Source organism: Asparagus officinalis, chromosome 1, assembly GCF_001876935.1.
Source record: "Asparagus officinalis chromosome 1, Aspof.V1, whole genome shotgun sequence".
Taxonomy (NCBI): Eukaryota; Viridiplantae; Streptophyta; class Magnoliopsida; order Asparagales; family Asparagaceae; genus Asparagus; species Asparagus officinalis.
Window position 1 is genome coordinate 34,378,879 of NC_033794.1, and position 26,381 is coordinate 34,405,259.

General features: G+C 45.7%; 1 protein-coding gene across 1 annotated transcript; it reads left to right on the plus strand.

The window, feature by feature from the left end:
• LOC109833173 lies at positions 361-26,018 on the plus strand. Its single transcript, XM_020400743.1, has 5 exons — positions 361-397; positions 470-613; positions 704-763; positions 829-919; positions 25,706-26,018. Exons 1-5 carry the CDS (start codon positions 361-363, stop codon positions 26,016-26,018), a joined length of 645 nt encoding a protein of 214 aa, XP_020256332.1.

Sequence of the window (26,381 nt, forward strand, 5' to 3'; positions counted from 1 at the left end):
GACACGGAACAAGACTCGTCGGATTGATGAAGAGGGAAAGAAGACCTTTCATTCCGCGGACACGGAACAAGACTCGTCGGATTGATGAAGAGGGAAAGAAGACCTTTCATTCCGCAGACGAGGCTTTAGGGGGAGATCCTGAGGGTTATGAAGACTTTTCCGAGCGAGGTTTGCTATCCATCTTTTCCTTCCATCTTCCAGAAATATTGAAACTGACTATGGTTTGATGTTTCAGGGACCACAGTTGACCAGGATGAAGAGTTCCGTCCCCCTTCCCAGGCGAGACCTTCGATTATTGTCCCTGCTGCTAGGCGGAAGAGATTAGCCCGCAAGCCGCGTGTAGCTTCCCGAGCATCTGATATGGACTTGGCTGGTGATGATCCTGCTAGTGACGGAGGTAACATCTACTCTGTAAACCACCTTCTTGGTTATTCGGAACATTGACTCATGCTTTTCCATCTCTATATAGGAGAGCGTGGAGAGAGCGAAATGAGTCCCGATTCCGTTCCTGTGTCTCCTGGTGAGCCTGACCCGCTGCCCCAGTTAAAAAGGCCTACAGGGGTTGCCGACATTAGGGAGGATAGCAATGTAGGACCTGATTCCGCAGATCCAGGTACATCTACTATTGACAATGTATCTTTTAGATGGTATACAAAAGAATTTGTGCATCCTCTAATCATCTCTGTACATCTTGCTTCTTCAGATAACTTGCAGGAGGCATACGTGGATTTTGGGAATAAAGAGGCTAACGCATCCATAAGGGGTAACTCATTTTTGTTGGTTGTAGTCTCTTTATTCTTCTTTGGTACTTATATTCTTTTACGTCAGATTTCTCTATTGATGATTTTGACGAGGAAGGCTTGATTGCGGAGACTCCTACACTCCACTTCATGTATAGCTCTCCTCAATTTGATGGCCAGTTACCCGGAGATATATTTTCTGAGCCTACGTTCGATAAGAATCTTGAGGATTATTCTTTCGAAGGTATATGCCTCCTCCCAAATTAATTATAGGACTAGCCAATTTTGACTAATGCAGCTATAATGTGATGCCTCTGAGAATTCCGACTTGTATTTAATAGGAGTTTTTGTTGAGAATGACCCTGTTGAGCCGGCTATGGGACCAACGATGCTAGGTTTCTTGCTGAGTTCGACATTCAGGTGCAGCGGGATCGAGTGGACCGAGTTGAGGCCCACCTTGCTGCTAGATCATCTTCACTCACCGAGCTTGACTCTTCTCTTGCCTCCTGTGCGACCGAGATAGACCAGCTCAGAAGAACACTCCGTGAAAAAGAGGAGACTTTTAGCATTCTACAGATGGCGAAGGCACAGGATCAGCAAGCCCATGCTGCTTTATCCGAGGAGTTGACATCTTTGGAGCAGAAGCTGACTGAGACGGAGGAGGTTGCTGCGGAAACTTTAGCCACCACCGAGGAGTCCATCAGAGCTGAGCTTAGACAAGCTTATGATGAGAAGCTGTCCAAGCTTAATCAGCAGATTTTTGACCATGCACTTGATGTATGATTTTATTTGCTGAATACTCTGACTTTTGATTTTCTTAGTGGAACTGGTTTTTATCTTTATCTTTATTATGATTCCTCATTTCGTTTGAGATGATTGACCATAATACTTTTAGGATTTTTAGCAAACCCTCAGCCATTAACGGATTTGATTAGCATTTACCGACTACCGTTTGAGTCGGGCTAGCATGCGGATTGTCTAAATCCGTTCGCATGTAAACGTTGTGCTAAGAGAGTGAATTCTCTGAGACTTTGTGCTATGATATTGAATACATAGACTTCGCCATTGTTACGGGAATAGGCTACCCGGCGACACGTGTAATCGAACTCTGGTGTCTTTTTCTATGGAGAAAGACTAAACCGGCGACGCGTGTTAGGCGTCGGCATATCCTTTCTTAGGATTCAGGATGAAATTCCCCATGCGTGTAAGGCATGGATTTTGGTGTTATTAATAATAACCTGCCACAATGTTGAATATGCGGAAGGGTGTTCTTTTTAACGGTTAAGAACTAACCGGCAGCGCGTGTTAGGCGCAGACTTAACCTTGCATAGGTTTCAGGATAACATACCCCAGAATCAAAGTCTGGTGTCTTTTTCCTCGGAGAAAGACTAAACCGGCAGCGCGTGTTAGGCGCAGACTTATCCCTATTTAGGATTCGGGATAAACTTCCTAAGATGAATCCTAAATTCTTGGAAAAGAGTTGGTGTGGGAAGGAAGAATTTTATATTCTGTTCCCCAAACAAGGAAGGAAGAATTTTATATTCTATTCCTTGATTCTGGAAAGGAAGAATTTTATATTCTATTTCCAGTGCGAGAAAGAAACTAAAAGTGGGATCTCCACTCCGAGAATCCGGAAGATCTAAATAAGCTTACCTTTTATAGGATTGGTTATCTAGATGAGTTTTTTTCATTTATCGAAATGAAATTTCAGCTTTGGTTACAACCATGAGAAGGCTTAACCAAAGAGAAAAGGGAGGGAGTTCTTTCGTTTATCGAAAGGGGACTCTGAAATGAAAGTGGACTTCTTGTTCATGGAAAGAATCAAGAGGGCCAGAAAGACATTTGATCAGTGAGGGATTTTGGTGGTGAAAAAGATTTTGGGTTATCCTCTAGAATATTAAGTGTAGTATTCTTCGAGGAACTTCCCGGTAAATGGGTTATCCTGAATGTACTAAGGATAGTATTTTTTTAGGAACTTCCCATTTATTGGCATTAATTGTCTGGCGCCCTCTGGCGTAATCAGGCGATATGCGCCGTTTGAGTAGACTGTGTCTATCACAAATGGCCCCTCCTATTTGGGTTCGAATTTACCTTTCTTCTTGGAAGTGAGGATTATTGGTCGGCGAGCAGCGAGGACCAGATCTCCTTCCTTGAAGCTTCTCTGTCGGACTCTTTTGTTAAAAGCCCTAGACATCCTGGCCTGGTAAAATTCAATTTGCTGTTGAGCTTCCAAGCGCTTTTCATCCAGCCTCTCGAGCTCTTTGAGACGCTTCTGATGTTGTTTTCCTCCGTCGTCATCTCCGTTGCGAGGGCGATCCGAAGGGACGGAATCTGAATTTCCAGCGGTAGCACAGCTTCACATCCGTATACCAGCGAATACGGGGTAGCTCCCGTAGGCGTGCGTATGGTGGTGCGATAAGCCCAGAGTGCTTCACCGAGTTTATCGTCCCAGTCTCGTTTATTGGTCTTCACGAGCTTTGACAAGATCTTGATGATCGTCTTGTTAAACGCCTCCGCTAATCCATTCGCGGCGGGATAATAAGGTGTTGATGAAATGTCTTCAATTTTGAACTTGTCACAAAATCTGATGAAGGCGTTGCTTATAAATTGCGGACCGTTGTCATGAATGATCCTTCTTGGCACGCCGTGTCTGTAGATGACATGATGCTTGATGAAATTGATGATGTTGTTCGTCTTTACTTCTTTAAGCGGAATTGCTTCAGCCCACTTTGAGAAGTAATCTGTGATCGCTAGAATGAATCGATCGCCTTTGACTGAAGGGGGAAAAATAGGACCAACAATGTCCGTGCCCCATACTTCGAACGGCCATGACGTGATTGATGTGTGCAACTGCTCTGGCGGTTGATGCATATAATTTGCATGTATCTGGCAAGCGTGGCATTCTCATGCGTATTCGATTGCGTCACGAACCATCGTTGGCCAGAAATATCCCATCCTCCTGATGCGATCATACAGTTTGGGACCGGGCTGATGCGCACCACATTCTCCTTCGTGCGCTTCCTTAAGAACTTCTTCTGCTTCTTTGTTCGAAAGGCATCGGAGTAATAAACCATCGTATCCCCTACGGTATAACGTATGGGTCTCGGCATTATAAAAGAATCTTGGCGCTCTTCGGCGAATTGATTCCCTTTCTTTTACGTCTTCTGGCAGAATACCATACTGGACGTAGTCAATGATGGGAAAACGCCAATCTCGGGACTCAGACCCAATTTGAGTTGAATTCACCTCTTTGGCGTTCACGTTTCTATCCTCTTCTTCTTCAATCTCCGTACTGTATATGGGTACGCAGAGTTGATGCGTCCGTACTGTGACTAACAGCTCAGCTTCGGGAGGCTGTGCCAGTGATACTGCTAGTGCCGCCAGTGCGTCTGCATAAGCGTTCTGGAGACGAGGGATATATTCGATGAAGAATTCTTCGAAAGATTCTGCCATTTTGATGGCTTCCTGGTGGTACGGGATCAGGTCTTGATTCCTGACTTCATACTCACCGCGAACTTGGTTGACTATCAATTGCGAATCTCCAAAAGCTTCGAGATATTCGACCCCCAGCTCTTTGGCGAAACTGAGTCCAATGAGAAGCGCGTTGTATTCGGCAACATTATTGGAGCACGGACTAGTCAACGAATAAGCCCGAGGCATCACGTGCTTTCCAGGGGAGATTAAGACGACTCCAACTCCAGAGGAAACTGTAGGACATCCCGGGGTTATTACTCTATTAACTGCCCTTGAGGCACCATCGAAGTATAATTGCCATACTTGTTGGTGTGATGTGGTGTTAACCTCGTGGGTTTCATCCGGCAAGTCATCATATACTTCTGCCGTATCTGTGGTCGGGTTTGCCGCCAAAAGGTCACAAATCGCCTGTCCTTTTATCGACTTCTGCTGCTTGAAGTGCAAATCGTATTGGGACAAGAGAAGGGCCCACTTCGCTAGCCGCCAATTCATAGAGGCCGGTTGCGTCATAAACACCCGTACTGGATTAACGTTGGAGATAACGTAGATCGTCTGTCCCACTAAGTAATGCCGCATCTTTTGCACTGCAAACACCAACGCGAGACATTCTTTCTCAATCATCGGATATCGAGACTCAGCGCCCACCAAAGTCTGACTTAAATAATAAACTGCCTGTTCGTGACCATTATCATCGTCTTGTGCTAACAAAGCACTTATCGAATGGTTCATCGCCTTGATGTAAATCAAGAACAGTTTACCTGATTTTGGTGCAACAAGAATAGGAGAATTTGTCAGATATGTCTTGATATCCTCGAGTGCCTTTTGGCAGGCGTCGTCCCAAATAAATGACACGCCCTTCTTGTTTAGCTTAGAGAAAGGTTGGCACTTCCCAGAGAGATTTGAGATGAACCGCCTGATGTAAGCTAAACGCCCTTGCAATCCTCTGAGTTCTCTCAGATTCCTCGGGGGCTGCAATTCATGTATCGCCTTCACCTTATCAGGATCGATATGTATACCCTTAGTGGTGACGACGAACCCAAGAAATTTTCCGCTGGACATTCCAAGGAATGATTTAGTGGGGTTCATCTTCAATTGATGACTCCTCATGAGATCGAACATCGTCTTCAAATCCTTGATGTGATCTTCTTTGTTGCGGCTTTTCACAACCAAATCATCAACGTAGCATTCGACTGTTTTCCTGAGATGTTCTTGGAAAATCTTAGTCATCGCTCGCTGGTATGTGGCACCGGCATTCTTCAGACCGAAAGGCATCACCGTATAGCAGAAGACGCCGAGGGGTGTTCTAAACGCTGTATGCTTCTCGTCATCCGGGTGCATCTTGATTTGGTTATACCCCGAAAAGCCGTCCATGAAGGACATCCTCTCGAATCCACATGTATTGTCGATAATGACATCCGTGATTGGGAGAGGAAAATCGTCTTTTGGACATGCTTCATTCAGGTTCCTGAAGTCGATGCAAATCCTGATTTTGCCATTCTTCTTCATGACGGGAACGATGTTGGCTAACCAGTCTGGATGTTGTTCTTCTCGGATAAATCCCGAATCGATCAACTTCTTAACCTCTGCCTCAATGGCTTCCATAATCTGCGGACGAAACCGTCTTTGCTGTTGTTTGACAGGTTTGGCATCCGGCTTGATGTCAAGGCGGTGCATTGCCACATTAGGGTCGAGTCCTGGCATATCTTCGTAGTTCCAGGCGAAGACATCAATGTATTCTCTGATCAGGGCAATTAATTCCTCCTTCTCATCTGGAGGAAGACTACCGCTGATGAATATGGGCTTTGGATTGGCCTCATTGCCCATATTAATTTGGACTACTTCATCTTCGGTTGGTGGTTCTCTCTGTTCGAACCTATCACCGTACTGCATGTTTAGGTGATGAACCCATGGGTCTTCCCACGTTGGCATTTGATCGTCATCCTCCAACGTAGATGGATCAGCTGTAGTCATGTTTGACATTAAGGTTTTGAACATTTCTCCCAAACTTGTGTCGGAATCCTCAGCTGAAGAATCTGGCAAGTACCCATCCTTAGCTTTGTTAGCAATTTGATCGATAATTTGCCAACCACATTCGTCATCTGATGAGACATAGCCTAAGCCTCTCTTGTGACGGTAATAGTCATCGGGTTTTCCTTTTGGTACGTATGCCGCTTTGACTGGGATACGGGATCCTCGATCGAAGTATAAACCTTCTCCGAGTGTGAAATCGTACCCCTGCTTTTCCATGAGCTTGCGCGCTTCCGGACTATATTTAGACAAATGCTGACCAGGTTTGTCATCATCTTCATCTTCACTTAGGAAATGATCTGGCAACGGAAGATTTTCTCCTTTACCATAAATCACTTCCTTTTGTCCCCCTACCTTGGCAGGAATAATTCGGGTTGTTCCGAAAGAATGCTGGAGACTTCTCTTCGTTACATAAGATGATCGGAGCGGCATACATAAATCTGGGTTATCATATAATCCCTTTATCGCATCATTAAGAGACAAGGAGTACTCTAAATCATGATTTATTTCAATATCAGCAAGTTGCCAGTTACAACCGCCATCTGACGATTGTTCATCGTCAAGATTGATTACAAAGGGTACAATGTCATTTAAAACAAAACCGCCATTGTAATCGAATCCGGCCTCGGAATCAGCTTCTTCTCCGCTGTCCGTGCCTTGGATCGATGGTTCCGTGTCAGATTCGTTACCATAAAGGAGAGAATCAGTGAAGTAATTCTCATACCCTTTGAATGGTTGCTTATCTGCGACCACCGTCCTGACCCTTCCATCAGTGTCGACATATTTCAGACACTGATGTAAGGTGGAGGGAACTATAACATTACTATGGATCCAAGGCCGACCCAATAGTAAATTATAGGATGTCTCAGCATCTATCACGTAACACGTGACCTCCGTCTTCAGATCGCCCATTTGGCATTTTATTCGGATCTTCCCCAAAGGCCTTGACCCGCTTGTGTTGAATCCGTAAATGACTGTGCCTGTAGACGCCAATTTGCTGACTGGAATGCCAAGGCTATGCATTAGGCGAAGCGGCATAATGCTCACAGCGGAACCCGGATCTACTTGGATTCGGTTGACCTCGCTGGAGCCAATGTACCAGACAAAATACAAGGGCCGATCATGGTTTGAATTCTTCGTCTGCATGTCTTCTTTGGTGAAGGTGATGCAGGGAATGTTCTTAGCTGCCACATTGCACTGTTGAGCTAACAGTTCTAGTTCCTCAGGCGCTGGTTTGATCCGAGTGAGGAATGCTTCTGAATCGGCCAAGGCCTCCTGCAATGCTTCTCTAGTTTATCCCCAGCTCTGTGAGAGTCTTGGCTGGTCCCCGTTTTGTCACCCCCTGCTCAGCTAATTGATCACTAGGAGATGGATATTTGAAGTGATACTCATTTCCACTCCGGGTCGCGAAGACTTCCTGTTCTTCGTCGGAAAGCGGGAAAGTGGGGATTCTTCTGTCGTCGAACCTCCTCAACCGGTTTAGGAACCGTAATCACCCCCAGCTCTGTGAGAGTCTTGGCCGGTCCCCGTTTTGTCACCCCCTGCTCAGCTAATTGATCAGTAGGAGATGGATATTTGAAGTGATACTCATTTCCACTCTGGGTCGCGAAGACTTCCTGTTCTTCGTCGGAAAGCGGGAAAGTGGGGATTCTTTCATCATCTTCCCCTGGGATAGCAGAGGCTCCATAACAAGACTTCTCTTTCCCCTTTGACTTCTCCTTGGATGACAATCCGGCCCATTGTTCATCTTCAATCAGGTCGGGGTGCACCCAGAGGATCTCACCGTTTGGGGCTGTGTATGGGACAAGTCCTTTTTGGCGTTGTCCGTGCGGGTCGTCATTCACCGTCTTCATCCCGACTTTGGTGACGCGTTTTGGCTCGAACCAAGTTGTAGGCACCGACCCGAAACTGATTGACACTGCGTTTGCCCCCACATTCTTGGCTGGTTTCGGGGTTATGACCCCTACGTCGATTAACGCCTGGATCTTGTCCTTGAGGTGGTAGCATGATCTCGTAGGGTGGTGGACCGCTCTGTGGTACGCGCAGTACTTTGGATCCGTCACCTTGCTGGCTCCCTCTTGATCCACGATCGCCGGCAGCTGGATTTTGTTGTTCTCCAACAAGTATTTGAAGATGCCGGGAACTTCATCATCCTTGAAGGAGTAGACTTTGGGAAACCTCGGCTCCGAAGACTTTTGTTTCTGAGGCCGTTGTTGCCAATGCGGCTGGGATTGTTGTGGCGCTCGTTGCTGCTGTTGTTGCTGAGGTTGCAATTGAAAAGTTTGGTTAGCATCAACGGCATTAGCATGAGCTTTACCTTTTCCTTTTTGGTTGAAGTTCTGTTTCGGAGGATTTGTTGCCGGTTGGCTTCTCTCCGCCTTCTTTCTCCTGAGGAATCGCTCAGCTTGCTCTCCTCGAACTTTTAGATCCTTCCATGTCTTGGATGGTGCTGTGCCCATTGCTTCCAACACGTCCAGCGAAAGGTTGTTGTGGCATGTCTGGAGGATGAATTCATTGGTGATCGGGTCCCGGCAATTCATCGCCTTGTTCCGGAACCTTTTGACGAAGGTGTCGACTAACTCCCCGTCTTTCTGCTTCTCATCGAGCAACGATCCGATAGAGATCTCGGTGTCTTCGTCGAAGAAATTTGTAAGGAACTTCGTCTCCATGTCGTCCCAGCTGTTTATGCTTCTGGGCTTGAGGCGGCGATACCAATCGAAGGCGGCTCCGCGAAGAGTGCCAACGAATGACCGCACCATCAGAGGCTCATTACTAGAGATGACTCCCAAGTGCGATTTGAAGTAAATCAAATGCTGAGTGGGTGAACCCATCCCAATAAACGGCGTGAAGTTAATAAGACTGAACTTCGCCGGATATGGGATTGATTCCCACTCTCTTGGGTATGGACAAGGAATGCCCGTTTTTTTCGTCTCTTGAGCGGAAATCAATGTATTGATTTTGCTCTCGAGGTTTTTAATTTTTAGGCTTTCACCGGTGTTTTCGCCAGTATTCTCGTTACCACCCCCTGCATTGACGGGAGGATCATTAATATTATGAGCATTCGTATCCTCGTCCTCTTGATGGACTTGGTTGCGACGACTCGGCTCGCCTTGCTGGTTCGCCAATGCTTGGATTTGTTGGTCATGCATTTCTCTCATGTTTTGCATGGCCATCTGCATCTCGAACCTGAAGGTTTCCTGTTCCTTAGCTAAGGTGTCTTCAAGCATCTTAGCAATTTGTTCCGCACTTATCATAAGTGCCTCGCGGGATTGTCCTTCGCTGGATACCGTATTATCTGATGCGACTGCGGAGCCGGCATCAGATTCTTCATCTTCTGAAGGGCGTCTTGTCCGAACCCTACCATAGGTTGCTCGCTCGATGGTTCCAGACTGTAGACGAGTTCTAGGCCGGGAGGCTCTCAGAATCGACTCGAAATCATCCCGTGCCGATGTCCCCTTGCTGGTCATGTTGGTGGTGACCCTCGGAAATTCTCCGTCTTCAATCATTCTTCTTCTTCGTTGAAAACGCCTAGGCCTGGGTTTTGGCGCCTCCGCACTGAGTCTTTCAAAAACTGAAACTCTTTCGGGGACCGTCTTGATGCACTTGCATTCAGACAATACCGTCCGAATGAGTTTGGAACAGGGGCATTGAATTTCCTATTCTCGGGGACTCCTCTTTCTGGATTTGCTCGTAACTCCAGCACGATAGTACAGCTTGTCCGTTTGAAAGTCGGAACAACCTCTCGTGTGTTGGCACGATCTCCCAGGTGTAACGTCATCGTCATCAAACAACAACGTTTCCTTCTGAGAATGAATTTCCTTCTTTGAGCTTTCCAGAGTCACACGCCTCGAAACGCGCCTTTGTGGGTGTGAATCTTCAGCGGGCTCCTGCACTTCGATGCGCAAAGTTGTGCGCTTGGGTGCCACGATTCTCTCCAAATGTTGAGGGTTGCGGCGACCCCCAGCATGTTGAATTGTTTGGGACTTCTTCATTGGCCCCAGTTGAGGGTTGCGGCGACCCCCAGCATGTTGAATTGTTTGGGACTTCTTCATTGGCCCCAACTGTTCTTGAACTGGAGCTTTGCCTCGTTCTTTGGGAAGTGGACCGAGATGCTCCAAAACTGACTTCCTCCTCTGGGATGGTCTTGTGGGATCTCCCGGAACAGTTGCGGAAGTCACCGGCGATTTAGGTTGATTCGCCGTAGTTTGAACTTTCGGCGGCTGCAGTTGTTGTTCCTTAGTCTGAACCGCTGCTTCAGACTTCGGCCTCCAAACCCTACGAGTTGATGGCGGTTTCTTGACCACCTCCTTCTGTAGCTTCCGACGGGCTTCTTCAGCTTTGGCCTGTACTTGCGCCGATAATGCACGGCGCTTGCGGATACGCTCCTCCAGCGTCGTACGGTTTCGTTTGACCCGGACCCACTCCATCGTTGATGGCTTGGAGGAACCACTCTTCACTTGATGTTGAGGCTGTTTGCCTCGTTTGTTCTTCAGATCCGCATTGTAGCGGACCCCGTCAACGGACTCCATGGCCTTGGCGAATTGCTTCGCGAGGCGTTGACGCTGCCTCTGGCGAGCTCTCTTAGAGAGAGTCACCACGCCTTCGATGGCGGATTTGACCTGCTTAGAGGCCGATGGGACTTCACCCGACGCAACTTCGGCGTCGATCGGGGTGAGGTTGTCGTTGGTGGCTTCAACTTCCTCGCACCAACGGACTTTTCTCCTGGAGGAGAACTTCTGGAATTTCTTGGACTTACGGGGGGAGGTTGATCCAGACGAGGACACGTACTCCTCGTACTTCTGCTGGTCGAACTCATACTCGACCTCCTCCACGACCGGGATCGAGATCCGCGGCTGCGACGCTCCGATCTCGGCAGCGAGATCGGTGGCTCCCACTGTGGTCGCCAGATTGTTCGCGGGAAAAATCGTGTCTTTCTTCATTGATTCCATTGCTATCTTGAATAACAGTTTTTCGGTTACAGAAGATCCGGTCTTTTTTAGATCCGGTTACAATGAAAATCAAAAATAAAGAAAATCAAAAATTACAACTTTTTCTCCTTGTGAACAAATCGCGAGCTCCTGTTATTCGGTCACTCGCTTGCGTGGGTTGTTTGCCTGCGCCGGGGTTGTTTGCCGTGGACCACCGCGCGATCTAGATCCGAACAGATCTACGCAGTATAACGGGTATTATTTCACCAAGGAAATAATAGCCGGAGGGATTATTTCACCAAGGAAACAATCGCTCGAATCTCGGGATCGCCACCTCAGGGTGGCTCGGCCTTGGCCGAGCCAACTTGAGGTGGCTCGGTTTCGGCCGAGCCCCTCCGGGTTTTGCGTCCGTCGTTCGGTTGTTTCGGTTCTTGTATCCGCTTCGTCCGTGATTCGGTTATGCGGTTGATTGGTCTGAAATCGATTCGTTGACTTGATTCCTGATTTGGCAATAAATCTGACTCTGAGTTTGATTCTAAAACTGATCATGACTCGATCGCGATTCATCCGAGTTAGCCTGTGGCGTTGCTCTGAACCCCTATTTGTTCTGAATCCTGATTTTGAAGTCTGGATCCCGATTAGGCAGTAATTCGGCTTTGGTGTCTGAGTTCGAGTCCGTTATATGGTTGGATGACTCGTTGACTCCCTGGACCGTTGGTTTGATTCTGCACGCGAGTGGATTCATTCCGTCGTTCACGTGCGGTTCGTCAGCTTCGTAGCCTTGTTAATCCGCTTCGTTGCGTGTCACTTGGCTTCGATGTTGTGGACTGACGTTCGTGCTTAGATACGTCGCCCGATGGTCCATTAGTTCGTGCTGAGCCGTGTTAAAGGACCTATAAGCAATTTTATATGCCTACAATACATGAAGTGGAGCATAGGAGTGTCCACGAGCAAGCCTTCCTCGTCAAAATCATCAGTTGAGAAATTTGACACAAGATAATATAAGTACGAAAGAAGAATAAAGAGACTACAACCAATAGAAATGAGTTACCTCTTATAAGTGTGTCAGCCTCTTTATTCCCAAGATCCACGTTTGCCTCCTGCAATTTATCTAAAAGAGCGAGAAGCATACAGACAATCAGGGAATGCACAAATTCTGAATCATTCGACTCCTTTGTGTGCTATCTAAAAGATATATTGTTAATGGTAGATGTACTTGGATTCATCGAACCAGGTCCTACATTGACGGTCTCCCTAATGTCGGCAGCTTCTGCAGGCCTTTCTACCTAGTGCGGTGAGTCGGGCTCACCAGAAGATGTAAAATCATGAAAAGCAGGATCAGGACTCATCTCTCTCTCCCCACGCTCTCCTATATAGAAATGGAAAAGCATGAGTCAAAGTTCTGAATGATTAAGAGGATGGTCTATAGGGTAGATGTTACCTCCGTCACTAGCAGGATCGTCACCGGCCAAATCCATATCAGATGCTTGTTACCTCCGTCACTAGCAGGATCGTCACCGGCCAAATCCATATCAGATGCTCGCGAAACTGCACGCGTCTTGCGGGCTAATCTCTTCTACCTAGTAGCAGGGAAAACAATCGAAGGTCTCGCCTGGAAAGAATGACGGAACTCTTCATCTTGGTCAGCTGTGGTCCCTGAAACATCAAACCATTGTCAGGTTTAATAATTCTGGAAGATAGAAGGAAAGAGTAAGTAACTGACCTCGTTCAGAACAGTCCTCGTAATCTTCAAGATCTTTGCCTGAAGCTTCATCAGCAGAATGAAAGATCTTCTTTCCCTCTTCGTCAATCCGATGAGTCTTGTGCTGTGCCCTTTGTGACCGAGCATTTTCCCAAATCATACGAGAATCAGCCTGAGAAGCCTCCTCAGCCTCTAGCTCTGCAATCGGCTTCACAGGGACAGTTTTATTGGCTGCTAACAACCACTTGCAGCTTAAGAATGTGAGGTTCAACTGCCGCTCAGCACTCGGGAGACTGAACTTAGCACCAGTACAGCCCGTCACGGTCCACAACCATGCACGAAGACCGTCCACCAAACCGCCGTGGGCCGGAAGCTGCTGACGTGGATTCCCGACATAAAGCTGATCATAGCCAAACTGGCGAGCGAATCGGCAGGGTAGGTATGTCTCTATGAAACACTGATTCCTTACCCGAAAAGTCAGATAACCCGGCCTGATGTTCACCAGCCAGTTAAAGCAGCCGATGTCTAAATGAGTTCGATACCCCCTCGGCTTTTCCTCATCAATCAGACACTCGCCGTATCGGCCGGAGAACTGCGGAAAGCAAGTGGAAAACGCCCAACCACTTGTGGACCTATAGGCTGCTGTCATGATGTCAGGGAATCCTTCGCCCCTCCCACTATGTCATTCTAGCAACTGTAGTTAGGGGAATCGAGGTCTGGGCGTTCGTACCTGACATCATATCAGAACGAATGAAGGATGAACCAAGCCATAAATAAGTTGTAGCGGAAGCTCCACATTAATAGTAGGAATCTGAGCCGGCGACTCACTTTCCTTCGGTGTTAAAAGCACTTAAAAAATCTGTCGAAGCGCCTCGATGAAAATGGTTAAGCCAGCCATCACGGAAGAACAGCGCGAAAGTTTCCTTTTTGTAGCAAGCTGAACCGCTGGGTATAGCACTTCAAGGGCAAAGCGTCACCGACTGATTACGGGGACCACACATTTCTTTAACCAGATAGTAGGCGAGGTAACCCGGCAAGAAGGGTCATCGGTCGAATGCGGTTGCGGCGTCGCAATGCCATAAGATGATTTTTTTTTAACTTGTTTTAGGCATCTTTTTTTTTCTTTTTTAAACTTGGTCCCTGTAGGAAAACCACTCTCAGGACTGCTAATGGTATAGGAATGAGCATCAACCTTCTTCAGTAGACTATTAACCCCTGAAGGAGTGAGTGGTGCCAGCTCACAAATAGCCTCGCCAGAATTGCTCTCTAGATTTCTGAACAAATAAGACGCAAACTGCTTCTGGCTCACATGGGATTTAGCCCTCTTCGCTAAAGGTTTAGACTGCGCCAAAGCGATATGATAGTGACATGTGAGGTCCCATAAAGTCTCATAGCGGTCGGGCATGCGATCCTTCAGCTGACTCAATTCATGGTTGGAGGGAAAGTATTCCTGATACAGCATCTGTCCCATGGGCAAACCAGAAATCATGTGCATCTCATGGAGGGCCAAGCCCAACTCCCCTTGCCGGGTCAGAAAAGTATTCGAATCTGGAGTATAAAGCTCGCACAAAGCAAAGAAATGCTTCGCGCTAACAGGCAAACCATACATGGTGGCACGAATGGCTGCATAAAGACCGCAAGCGTGCAACTCCTCGCTCCATCGGCTCAAGATGTACTTCGTCATGCGAGTCCACCAAAGCTTGTCCAAAGAATGGACCCAACCATAAAATCTGTGACGTGTCGCAGGCATCTCCCGCCCTAAAGCAGCGAGGCAATTCTTCAAAGTAGAAGCAGAGGCAAGAAGCTCGTTATGTGGCGGTGCGTCCAACCCTAGTACTCCAGGATGCAATCCAGTGATATGACTCTTGCTCGAACCAGGAGCTACCTGATGAGTGATGTAACCACAGTGAACGCTCTCATACTCCTCCGTCAAGTGCCACGACATCTCCCGTGTCACAGCCTGACGCCTGAGCTCAGTCAACGAGCGATGCCGAGGAATCTTCGGCAAATATATGAAACCACCGCCAGTTTTATGAAGCCACTGCTCGGCGTCAAAAAAGTCGGTCTTCTTGAGAGGCTGAATAGAACTGGCATCCTTCACGAAAGGCGCATCTGTAATCAACTGTCGAAGAGCTCGATGTCCACCTTCCTTCACCACTTGGGCAACCTCTGTCGACATGCCCGAAGCAAACTGAGGAGTAACTAGAATAGGGGAAAAATCGTCGAAAGTCGAATAATACTCGCCACGACGCCCGTACACTGTGTGAGATGAAAATGCTCCGGAAGGATACTCAACTGAAAACAAGCAATTAAATGTTTGTTAATTCCAGTTATAAAAGGAAATTGAACTCATCTTACGAATGGGTAAGATAGAGTCATTGCCTTATAAAGGGTAAGACGATTTGGCAACGTTGTGCATTCATAAGATAGGTTATATCGACAATATATCCCTGCCTTATAAGGCACAATGCAGCGTCAAAACGACCCCTTTATTTTGAGATATAGTTTTGACCAAGCAAAACATATCTTTAAAGCGTCGATCCTCACCAAGGAGAATCAAGGCTCTTCCCGATTGCCTCACCAAGGAGAACAACGTGGGGTAAAAAGGACCAATTTGCAAATTTCTAAGAAAAAATGGACTAATTTGTAAATTTCTAAAAATAGCTCACAGGCATAAGAGGGAGGCGTGCCATCGGCCGACGCGGTAGAGGATTGACCCCCGCAATACGAGACATGGTGACCTGCAAAATAAATTAAGGGATCAGATCCAGAAAAAAAAAGTTCCCCTTTTTATTGCAATTCTACCCCCCTGAAAGACGAGCTCGAGGCGCCAAATCATAATTCTAACCCTCACATGCAATCCCACAAGTTCATAAATTGAATTAAGCATGAAATATACTAAAATTGTGGAGGATTTACCTGAGGGAAAGATCGAAGATCCGAAAAAAAAATCAAATCTTGAAAGAGGCTCGAACCACGTGCTCGAGGGGCCTGAGAGAAATTTTTATATGAAGATTTTTGAGAGATTTTTCAGTCTAAGATCCAAAGGAAGGCTAGATCTAAGACAATTGTGAAGATTTGAGGGAGAAAGGATGCTCGAGGGAAGAGAAAAGCGAAAAAGAGGTTAAGGGGGGGCCTAGAGGAGGAAAAGAGGAGGAAAAAGAACCCCTTTTATAATGTGAATCAGCCTTGAACCAGACCGGACCAGGTTGAACCAGACCAGACCAGTCCAAATCAGTTCAAAAGAGGCTGAACCAGGCCGAACCAGGCTGAACCAGGCCAAGCCAGACTAAACCAGACCAGAGCAGGATGAACCAGTCTGAACCAGTCTTGAACCAGTCCTGAACCAGCTTTGAACCGGTTTGAACCAGTTTTGAACCAGGTTGAACCAGTTTGAACCAGATTTAAACCATAACTCAAATTGAAGCTGAATCGAACAGCGAAACAACTTCAAATCGGCCGAGGGTTCATTCCCTTGTCTATTCTTGCCTCTCCCACACATTCGGAAGGGTCGGAGGATTTTTTGAGCCTAATTACTGCCTTTTTTGGGTCATTATTAGGCCGGTTCGGCTCATTCGGACATGAAAATACTCCAATAAGGTATACGAGTATAAACTATTTCCTGTTTTTGGTTGAGAAGTTTCTAGAGAATATTTTTCTAAGAAATATTCTTAAGGATAACTCAACAACACTACGCCGGACAACGCGTTGCAAATAAAGACTCAACGCCAACAATCAGTTCTATGTTGAACCAACAAGCACGAGTTAAAGATTAGAAAATCAGGAATCGACTTCAAGTTTAAAATTCTGACAACGGTCAGACAATAAATGCAGCACCGGAAACCTTACAGACATTCAACAAAGTACCGAATAGCCTGAAGGATTGAAAGAATCAAGAACAGAAGCCATTCCAAGATCCCGTTACACCGACTGAAGGTTGGGACAATCATATCCAAAGTATTCCAGACTCTTCTATAAAAGAACGAGACTGAAATACTTTGGAGGGTGTATCTGTAGGTGTATAAAATTTCTTATAGGTCCCTTAGCACAGCTCGGCACAAACCGACGAACCATATGGCAACGTATCCAAACACGAGCGTCAGTCCACAATGCCAGACCTAAGTGACACGCAATGAAGCGGATTAGTGAGGCGACGAGGTTAACAAATCGTACGCAAGCAAAGGAATACATCCATTCGCGTGTGGAATCAAGCCAAGGGTTCGAAGAGTCAACGAGTCATCCAACCAAGGGCGGACTCGGACGAATCACGATCAAATCAAGATCAGTTTCGGACTCGAACTCAGAAGTGGATTTACTACCAAATCAGGAATCGGATCTACTGCCAAATCAGATCAACAAATCAGAGTCCGGATGGAAAACAGCGGAAACCCAACACCTAGAGGGGCTCGGCCGAAACCGAGCCACCTCAAGGTGGCTCGGCCCAAGCCGAGCCACCTATAGGTGGCTCGGCCAAGAGCCGGCCACCTATAGGTGGCCGGCCCAGATCTGTGCGCGGGCACAGTTCAGATGGCCTATAAATAGAGGGCTTGGTTCATTTGTTCAGGGGTGGAACTTTTAGAGTCGAAACTCTGCCGAATTGAGAACTAAGCTTGGAGTGTTGGAGGCTTAAAGACTTGGACATTCAGATCTGGTTCTTGGCGAGCATCCACGTCACAAAAGGTAGGAGTTCGAGAGAGAGAGAGATCAGATCTCAGATCTACGTAGTTATCCTCCGGATCAAAGCTTGGCCTTTGATCCCGAGAACTAGGGCGATTATTTCCTTGGTGAATTAATCCCCCCCGGCTATTATTTCTTTTGTGAAATAATACCCGTCATACTGCGTAGATCCGATCGGATCTAGATCGCGCGGTGGTCCACGGATTAACCCCGGCGTTGGCAAAGAACCCACAAAGCGAGTGACCGCAAAATAGGAGCTCGCGATTCGTTCGAAAGGAAAGTTGTAATATTTTTTCTTTTTCTTTGATTTCGTTGTAACCGGATCTTATAAAAAGAGCGTATCTTTTGTAATCAAAAAAGCAATTACTTGAGAGAACAATGACATCAATGAAGAACACGATTTTCCCTGCGAACAAATTGCAAATTATCTTCAGTTGAATCATAAACACTCGCAAAGTAAATATAAGTTCAATGACAGCCATTTGTTACACTGCAACTATCAGCAACAACTAGCAAAAGGGAAGCACTTTCACATAAATGACATCAACTTGCAATATTTTGAGCTACAGAGTGGTCCAGAAGCAAGTTAATGCATCCCCATAACTGGCGTGAATTTGTGAGTCCAATCCATTTATCCAATCTACCTATCAAAATCCTGACAGCCCACCATTTCAAATTTCAAAGTAGAAGCACAGATAAGGCCTAGGTCATACAACTATAGCTCCATAATTCAAAATGCTCAACATAAGGCACATCCAACTATGAAAAACCTCAATTAGAAGACAATATTACACAATCAAATAAATTGAAGTACAGGAGCATACTTACTTAACTCAAGGCACAGAGACTGATAGCAGTCAGAGCATACTTACTAAACTCAGGGACTGTGACGGCGACGGGCGAGGTCACTGCGGCGAGGTCACTACTACGTGGTCACTGCGACGGCGACGGGCGACGGTGAGGTCGAGATCAAGACTACGGCGAGCTCTGTACGTGGTCACTGCGACGGCGAGGTCGAGATAAGGCGACGGCGAGGTCGAGATCAAGGCGACGGCGAGGTCGAGATCAAGGGGACGGCGAGCTCACGGCGTGGTCACTACGACGGTGAAGGGCCACGGGGATTGCGATGGCGAAGGGCGAGCTTACGACGACGGTTTAATGGAGAGAGAGAGAGAGAGACGGCGAGCTTAAAACGACGGTTTAATGGAGAGAGAGAGAGAGAGAGAGGGAGAGAGACGGCGTTGGCGACGGCGAGCTTACGACGACGAGAAGGGGACGGAGGTTTTTCGATTAGGGCGAAATGGGGGAAATGAGGAAGAGAGAGGAACAGGGTTACATTTGGGGGCTGTTGAAAGGATATTATGGGAATTTTACTATGTTTTTGTATAAATACATATGTCTACATTTACTGTATTTTGTAAGTTGAGCTTAAAGATAAATACCCAAAGATCTTTGGGTTTATGGATACATGAAATAGTAAATGGGTTTATAGGTAAAGATGGGTAATCATTTGGGCCTAGAAATAAAAAGCCCATATTTATATTATAATAATATACTAAACCAATTGGATAAGTTAATTTAGAAGTAATTAATAAATAAAATTATATTTTAATAAGGTGCCACATCATCAATTATCCCAAATGAATTGTCAAATCAAAAACTCAAATTATCCCATTATCCCACTTTATCCCAATTTACCCCACTCAAAACATTTTAAAGGGGTAAAATTGTTCTATTGGAATAATTTTCTCACTTGGCCCCAATTTGTCCCAACCAATAACCCCCCTAAAGCTCTTTAGGGAAGGATATCTCAAGTTGGCTGAGGAAAAAGAACATTATGGATCGATGAATGAAAAATGAACTTACAAATTGCAGAAGGAATGAGGTTAAAAGAAAACGGCAGTCGAGCATATTTCATAAGGAACTCTTTCTCCCAATCATTTAATAAGAATATAGTTCTAAAATTTCTGTCACTTCTTTATTCACATAACATGGTTTTCTGTTAAGCGAAAAAAAGAGGTTTTAACCATTGAATAATTCATGGTTTTGGAAAACAGAACAAACCAGCCAGTTTATATATTTGTGTAGGATGGCAAAGAATAAAGAACATGCAAATTAACAGAAAAATAAGAAAAAGTGAAATATTTTAGGAGTATTAATGTTTGACATAAACGCGAAGGTGAACAGGTAGTATTCCTTCCCTGAAGCTTGAGTGGAGATGGATACAGTGGTTCTGGTTCATGCTTTGCATCGACAAAGGATAGATCAACTGTGAACACGTGGGGTCCACCCACGTGTGTGAACCTTTTGTTTCCGCGTTTCACCAAAGCGGAGACTTGTTTCCGCGTTTTTTGTTTCGTACCCGAAGTTGGCCCAGCGGTTTGTTTCCGCGTTGTTGTTTCGTACCCGAAGTTGGCCCACCCGAATTGATCTCAGCCTTATAAAACCCTTCCCTAGGGTTTCGTGCGGATGTATCAAGGACGTGTGAAGAAGGGGTGCGAGGTCAGGTTTGTAGCTGGACTTCTGTAAAGGACGGAGTACAAAAAAGCAGAAGAGCAATTGCAAAGGGGTGCGGACGCAGAGGCTGACACAGTCTTTTGTTTAGGGTTTTTAGTATTCCTTTGAGAGAATATTTGTAAGAGGGATTTTAGAGTTTGTTTGAGAGGGTTTAGATTGTGAGATTATAAACCCTAGTTGTATCTCTCCCTCTAATAGTAGATCTCCCCCTCCTTGCCCCGTGGACGTAGGCTATTTGCCGAACCACGTAAAAATTGTGTTCTTGCTGTGATTTCTAATAGCTTGTAGGATCCCTCGACAGGTCAGTCCTAGAACTGATGAGAGGAAGAGCTGATATCTCACTTTGTTAAGATATCCGTTTCAGATTCTTGTTTCCATGGTGAGACGAGAATTCTTATCGATCTAATCTCTCTTGTTGTGCTGTCGAAGTGCTGCCGAAATTTCCGCTGCGCATAACAAGTGGTATCAGAGCTCCGGGTTAGACTTGAGAGCTTGTTCGAAGGATTCGCTGAAGAATTCCTATTTGAAGAATTAGATCGACAACATGGGAGAAACAAGCACATCGGGATCATCTCTTTGGAAGGTGATACAGAGTCTGAGCATCAATAATACAAAAATTGATGTTCTAAAGTTTGACGGCAAGATTAATTTTGGTTTGTGGAGGTGTCAGGTGATGGATGCCTTGGATGCACAAAATTTGGAGGAGACTCTTGAGTTACAAAAGAAACCCGCTGATATGGAGGACAAGGTTTGGAAGAAAATGAATAGTAGGGCTTGTGGAGTTATTCGGTCATGCTTGACGCCGGATCTTATTTATGACGTAATGAATGAGACGTCGGCGAAGAGAATGTGGGAAACACTCAATGAGAAGTATCTGACAAAGAGCATTGAGAATCGGCTTCACTTGAAGAAGAGGTTTTATCAATTCAAGATGAAGAGGGGAGTTTCTATTCGGGAGCATGTTAACAACTTCACGAAGCTAATTTCGGATATGGCCAATGTAGATATCAAGGTTGAGGATGAAGACAAGGCGATGCTACTATTGTGTTCGTTGCCGGAGGATGATTTTGGTATATTTGTTCTCACTATGATAAATGGAAGAACTACGGTTAGCTACAAGGATGTGACCTCAACTTTAGTGAATTATGAGTTGAGGAAGAGTGGTGGCGAACCCTCCGAGAAGGCATCGGGAGATGCATTAGCAGTTCGCGGCCGTGGTCCAAACCGTCGTCCAGGTGATCGCTCAAGATCGAAGTCAAGAGGTGGCCATAGAAATATTGGTAGGAATCAATGTCGCTTTTGCAAAGAAGAAGGACATTGGAAGAACGACTGTCCAAAGTTGAAAGATAAAGCCGGGAAGAATAAAGGGAAAGCTGTACAAGCTTCGGAAGTGAATGTTGTCAAGGCTAGTGACGACAATTTAGATACAGATTCTTCAGGCTATTCCTGCTCTGCACTACCGTCAGTTTGTTACGCTGACTCTACGGAGTGGATGATGGATTCTGGTACTACATACCATATTTGCCCTAGGAGGGATTGGTTCTCCAGCTTTGAGGAGTTGGAAAGAGGGGATGTCGTGCTCATGGGTAATGATCATGTATGCCCTATTGGTGGTATTGGTACAGTACGGATCCGGATGTGTGACGGGGTGACTAGGGAGCTGAAGAAAGTGAGATTCGTTCCTCAATTGACGAAGAATATCATTTCGCTTGGAACTTTGGAGGCAACTGGCTATAAGGTGATTTTGGAGAATGCGACTCTGAAGGTCACAAAGGGGTCCATGGTGGTGATGCGAGGTGTCAGGGAAAATAATATTTACTACTTGAAGGGCAAAATAGTAACTGGGGGTCTGGCAGCTTCGATTACCACAGAGGAAGATACTATCAGTTTATGGCACATGAGATTGGGACACACTAGTGATAAGTCCCTGCAGGTATTGGCGAAGCATGGGCTATTGAAGGGTGCGAAGACCTGCAAGATGGAGCTGTGTGAACATTGCATACTTAGGAAGAAGACAAGAGTGAAATTCGGCACCGCTATTCACAATACCCAAGGTATATTAGACTATATTCACACAGATGTTTGGGGCCCTTCCAAGTACACATCACTTGGTGGGGATAACTATTTTGTCACTTTCATTGATGACTATTTCAGGAGAAATTGGGTATACCCGATGAAGCATAAACATCAGGTCCTGGATATTTTTGTGGAGTGGAAGAAGAAAGTGGAGCTGCAGACAGGTAGAAAGGTAAAAACTCTACGTTCTGATAACGGTGGAGAGTATAAGAGTGATCCGTTTCTGCAGTTTTGTCGGGATCACGGCATTAGACGACACTTCATAGTACGTGAGACACCGCAACAGAACGGGGTGGCTGAAAGGTTGAACCGTACCTTGCTGGAGAAAGTGCGATGTATGATGACGCAGAGTGGATTGTCAAGATCCTTTTGGGCCGAAGCGTTGGTTTATGTGAGCCATCTCGTGAATAGGTTGTCGTGCACTGCGATACAGGGGAAGACTCCGTTGGAGCGTTGGTCTGGTTCGGTAGCTAGTGACTATGAGTCGCTTCGGATATTTGGGTGTCCATCTTATTACCATGTCAGTGATGGTAAATTAAATCCGAGGGCGAGGAAAGCAATCTTTGTGGGATTTAGAGATGGAATTAAAGGCTTTAAGTTATGGGATCCACAGAACAAGAAGATAGTTATTAGCAGGGATGTCATATTTGACGAGGCGTACATGATGAAGCCTCAAGTTTCTTAGCAGGTGGAGGAAGACCAGACAGTTGGGATATCACAGCAGGTGGAGGATGGTGTGACTTCACCCACTCCAGATAGCATTGTATCCATTGAGGTTCCTACAGAGGTGACACTGGGAGGAGATGAGATGACAGCCGGGTATTTAGAGGATACAGTGGATATTGTGACTCAGGAATAGGGTCATGTTCAGGAGTCCATTGCAGCTAATAGACTAAGAAGAAACATTCGTCAGCCAGCTAGATATGACGAAGTCATGGTTGCATATGCTTTATCAGCAGAAGTCGTTGATGATTTGGTTCCTTTTACATTCAAGGAAGCAGAGTCAAGCTCTGATTCGATTAGGTGGAGGGAAGCCATAGAGGAAGAGATGCAGTCTCTTCATAAGAACGACACTTGGGAACTTACAAAGCTACCGAAAGGTAAGAAGGCTATTGGATGCAAGTGGGTGTATGCAAAGAAAGAGAGATCTTCTATTGGGGAAATTAGATTCAAAGCCAGATTGGTTGACAAGGGATATGCACAACTAGAGGGCGTTGATTACAACGAGGTATTTTTACCTGTTGTGAAGCATTCGTCGATTCGTATTTTATTGGCATTGGTGGCACAGCTAGATTTGGATTTGGTCCAGATGGATGTGGAAACAACCTTTCTACATGGAGATTTAGAAGAGGAGATCTACATGACACAACCTATGGGGTTCAAAGCTGCAGGAAAGGAAGAATTGGTATGCAAGCTGAAGAAGTCTCTTTACGGATTGAAGCAATCGCCACGACAATGGTACAAGAGATTCGACGGCTTTATGATTGGCCGAGGGTACACGAGGAGCCCATATGACCAGTGTGTTTACTTGCACAAGCTACAGAATGGTGAGTATATCTATTTGCTATTATATGTTGACGATATGCTCATAGCTTCCAGGAATACTTCAGCTATTAGAAAGTTAAAAAAGGAGCTGTCATCCGAATTTGAGATGAAGGATCTTGGAGAAGCAAAGAAGATATTGGGTATGGAAATCGAGAGAGACAGGGTGAAGGGGGAGTTGAAGTTGACACAGAAGAGTTACTTGCAGAAGATGCTGAGGAAATTCAGTTATGATGGCAATGCCAAGGCGGTGAGTACTCCATTAGCTCCCCACTTTAAGCTATCAGCTAAGATGTCACCTGTTTCAGTTGAGGACCGTGAATACATGTCCAAAGTTCCATATGCCAATGCTGTGGGTAGCTTGATGTATGTGATGGTGTGTACAAGGCCAGATTTATCACAGGCCGTGAGCATGGTATCCAGATACATGCACGACCCCGGGAAGGGTCATTGGGAGGCCGTGAAGTGGATTCTACGGTATATCAAAGGTACCGTGGATGTTGGTTTGGTATTTCAGAAGAATGAGAAGAACAGGCAGGATTGTATTGGTTACGTGGATTCTGATTATGCGGGGGATCTGGACAAGCGCCGGTCTACTAGCGGATATGTGTTTACACTAGCAGGAGCACCGGTATGTTAGAGATGCACACTTCAATCTACAGTGGCTCTCTCCACTATAGAGGCAGAGTATATGACATTGACTGAAGCTGTGAAGGAGGCTTTGTGGTTGCAGGGATTATTGGAGAACTTGAGGATTGCACAGGAGACCCTTCGGGTATATGATGATAGCATGTCAGCTATCTATTTGGCGAAGAACCAAGTTTATCATGCATGCACGAAGCATATCGATGTCAGATTCTATTTTGTTCGTGACGTTTTGGATGAAGGAGACGTCATGTTGGAGAAGATCCACACGAAGGATAACCCTACAGATATATTGACCAAAGTTGTTTCAGGTATTAAGTTTGGTTATTGTTTGGAACTTTTGAACATTCTTCGGTGTTGAGGCCTTTCGAGACCATTTGGATGAACTACGTTCGGCTTGATTCATTGGACAAGAGGATACGTAGGCAGTCTTTCAGATGTAGCCGATTTGGATTAGTTGATTTTGATGGGGGTGAGATTGTTTGGACTCTCGTTCGGGTTCTCGACTTGTTGTGGATGGAGTCCGTTGTCATGAGTCCATTGCCATGATGTACTGGACGCAACAAGTGGTACTTTTGGTTTGATCGGTGTCGGTTCAGTTTTGGGAAAACTTCACCGAGGTGGAGAATTGTGAACATGTGGGGTCCACCCACGTGTGTGAATCTTTTGTTTCCGCGTTTCACCAAAGCGGAGACTTGTTTCCGCGTTTTTTGTTTCGTACCCGAAGTTGGCCCAGCGGTTTGTTTCCGCGTTGTTGTTTCGTACCCGAAGTTGGCCCACCCGAATTGATCTCAGCCTTATAAAACCCTTCCCTAGGGTTTCGTGCGGTTGTAGCAAGGACGTGTGAAGAAGGGGTGCGAGGTTAGGTTTGTGGCTGGACTTCTCCAAAGGACGGAGTACGAAAAAGCAGAAGAGCAATTGCAAAGGGGTGCGGACGCAGAGGCTGACACAGTCTTTTGTTTAGGGTTTTTTGTATCCCTTTGAGAGAATATTTGTAAGAGGGATTTGAGAGTTTGTTTGAGAGGGTTTAGATTGTGAGATTGTAAACCCTAGTTGTACTCTCCCTCTAATAGTAGATCTCCCCCTCATTGCCCCGTGGACGTAGGCTATTTGCCGAACCACATAAAAGTTGTGTTCTTGCTGTGATTTGTAATAGCTTGTAGGATCCCTTGACAGGTCAGTCCTAGAACTGATGAGAGGAAGAGCTGATATCTCACTTTGTTGAGATATCCGCTTCAGATTTTTGTTTCCTTGGTGAGACGAGAATTCTTATCGATCTAATCTCTCTTGTTGTGCTGTCGAAGTGCTGCCGAAATTTCCGCTGCGCACAACATCAACATCATTTAATTGATTTGAGGATTGCATGGTTGTTGCAGACGCCGTCATATCAGACTGTATAGAATTGCTGCAGAGATTTGGCATCTACTGGAAGGAGAAACTGGGGGAAATTTTGGAGCTTCTGTTGTGGTGGGTATAAGCCAGAAAGTAGTAAATCAAGTATTTTCAGCAAGCAGAAACAACGTTGTTGAGGATGCCTACAAGAAGTTCAGAGTGTTCTCCGATGCAGTTAACATGCCAACCCTAATTAAGCGCAAATGCTCATCTAGCTCTAGCTCTTCCCATGTTGTTTGTGCCCTCGCTGTGGAAGTTGGGGAATGCAAGGATAATCCTACGATCGCAGTCTCTTAGAATATCGTCACCTTGACAATGAGACCATTCCTTGAAGCTCCACCTTTATTTAAATTGAGCATACCTATCGAAGGATAATCCCATTTAAGCCACTCAATTTTCGAAAGCAGTAGATTTGATAAGTATCATAAGAGAGGACGGGCAGATTTGATCATGAAAGCAATGGGATGAAACGGAATTTTATAAATCCGCCTATACCTAAAATGAATGATCTGTTGAAAAGAAGCATCATCATCTTCACAGTAGCATTTGATTGTGCACACCAGAAAGATGGATCATTCCGAGCATATTTTAAAGAGATGTCGGTATTGATGATGATCTCATCAAAGAAGCCCAGACAGATTTCCCTTCCGTGATGACCAT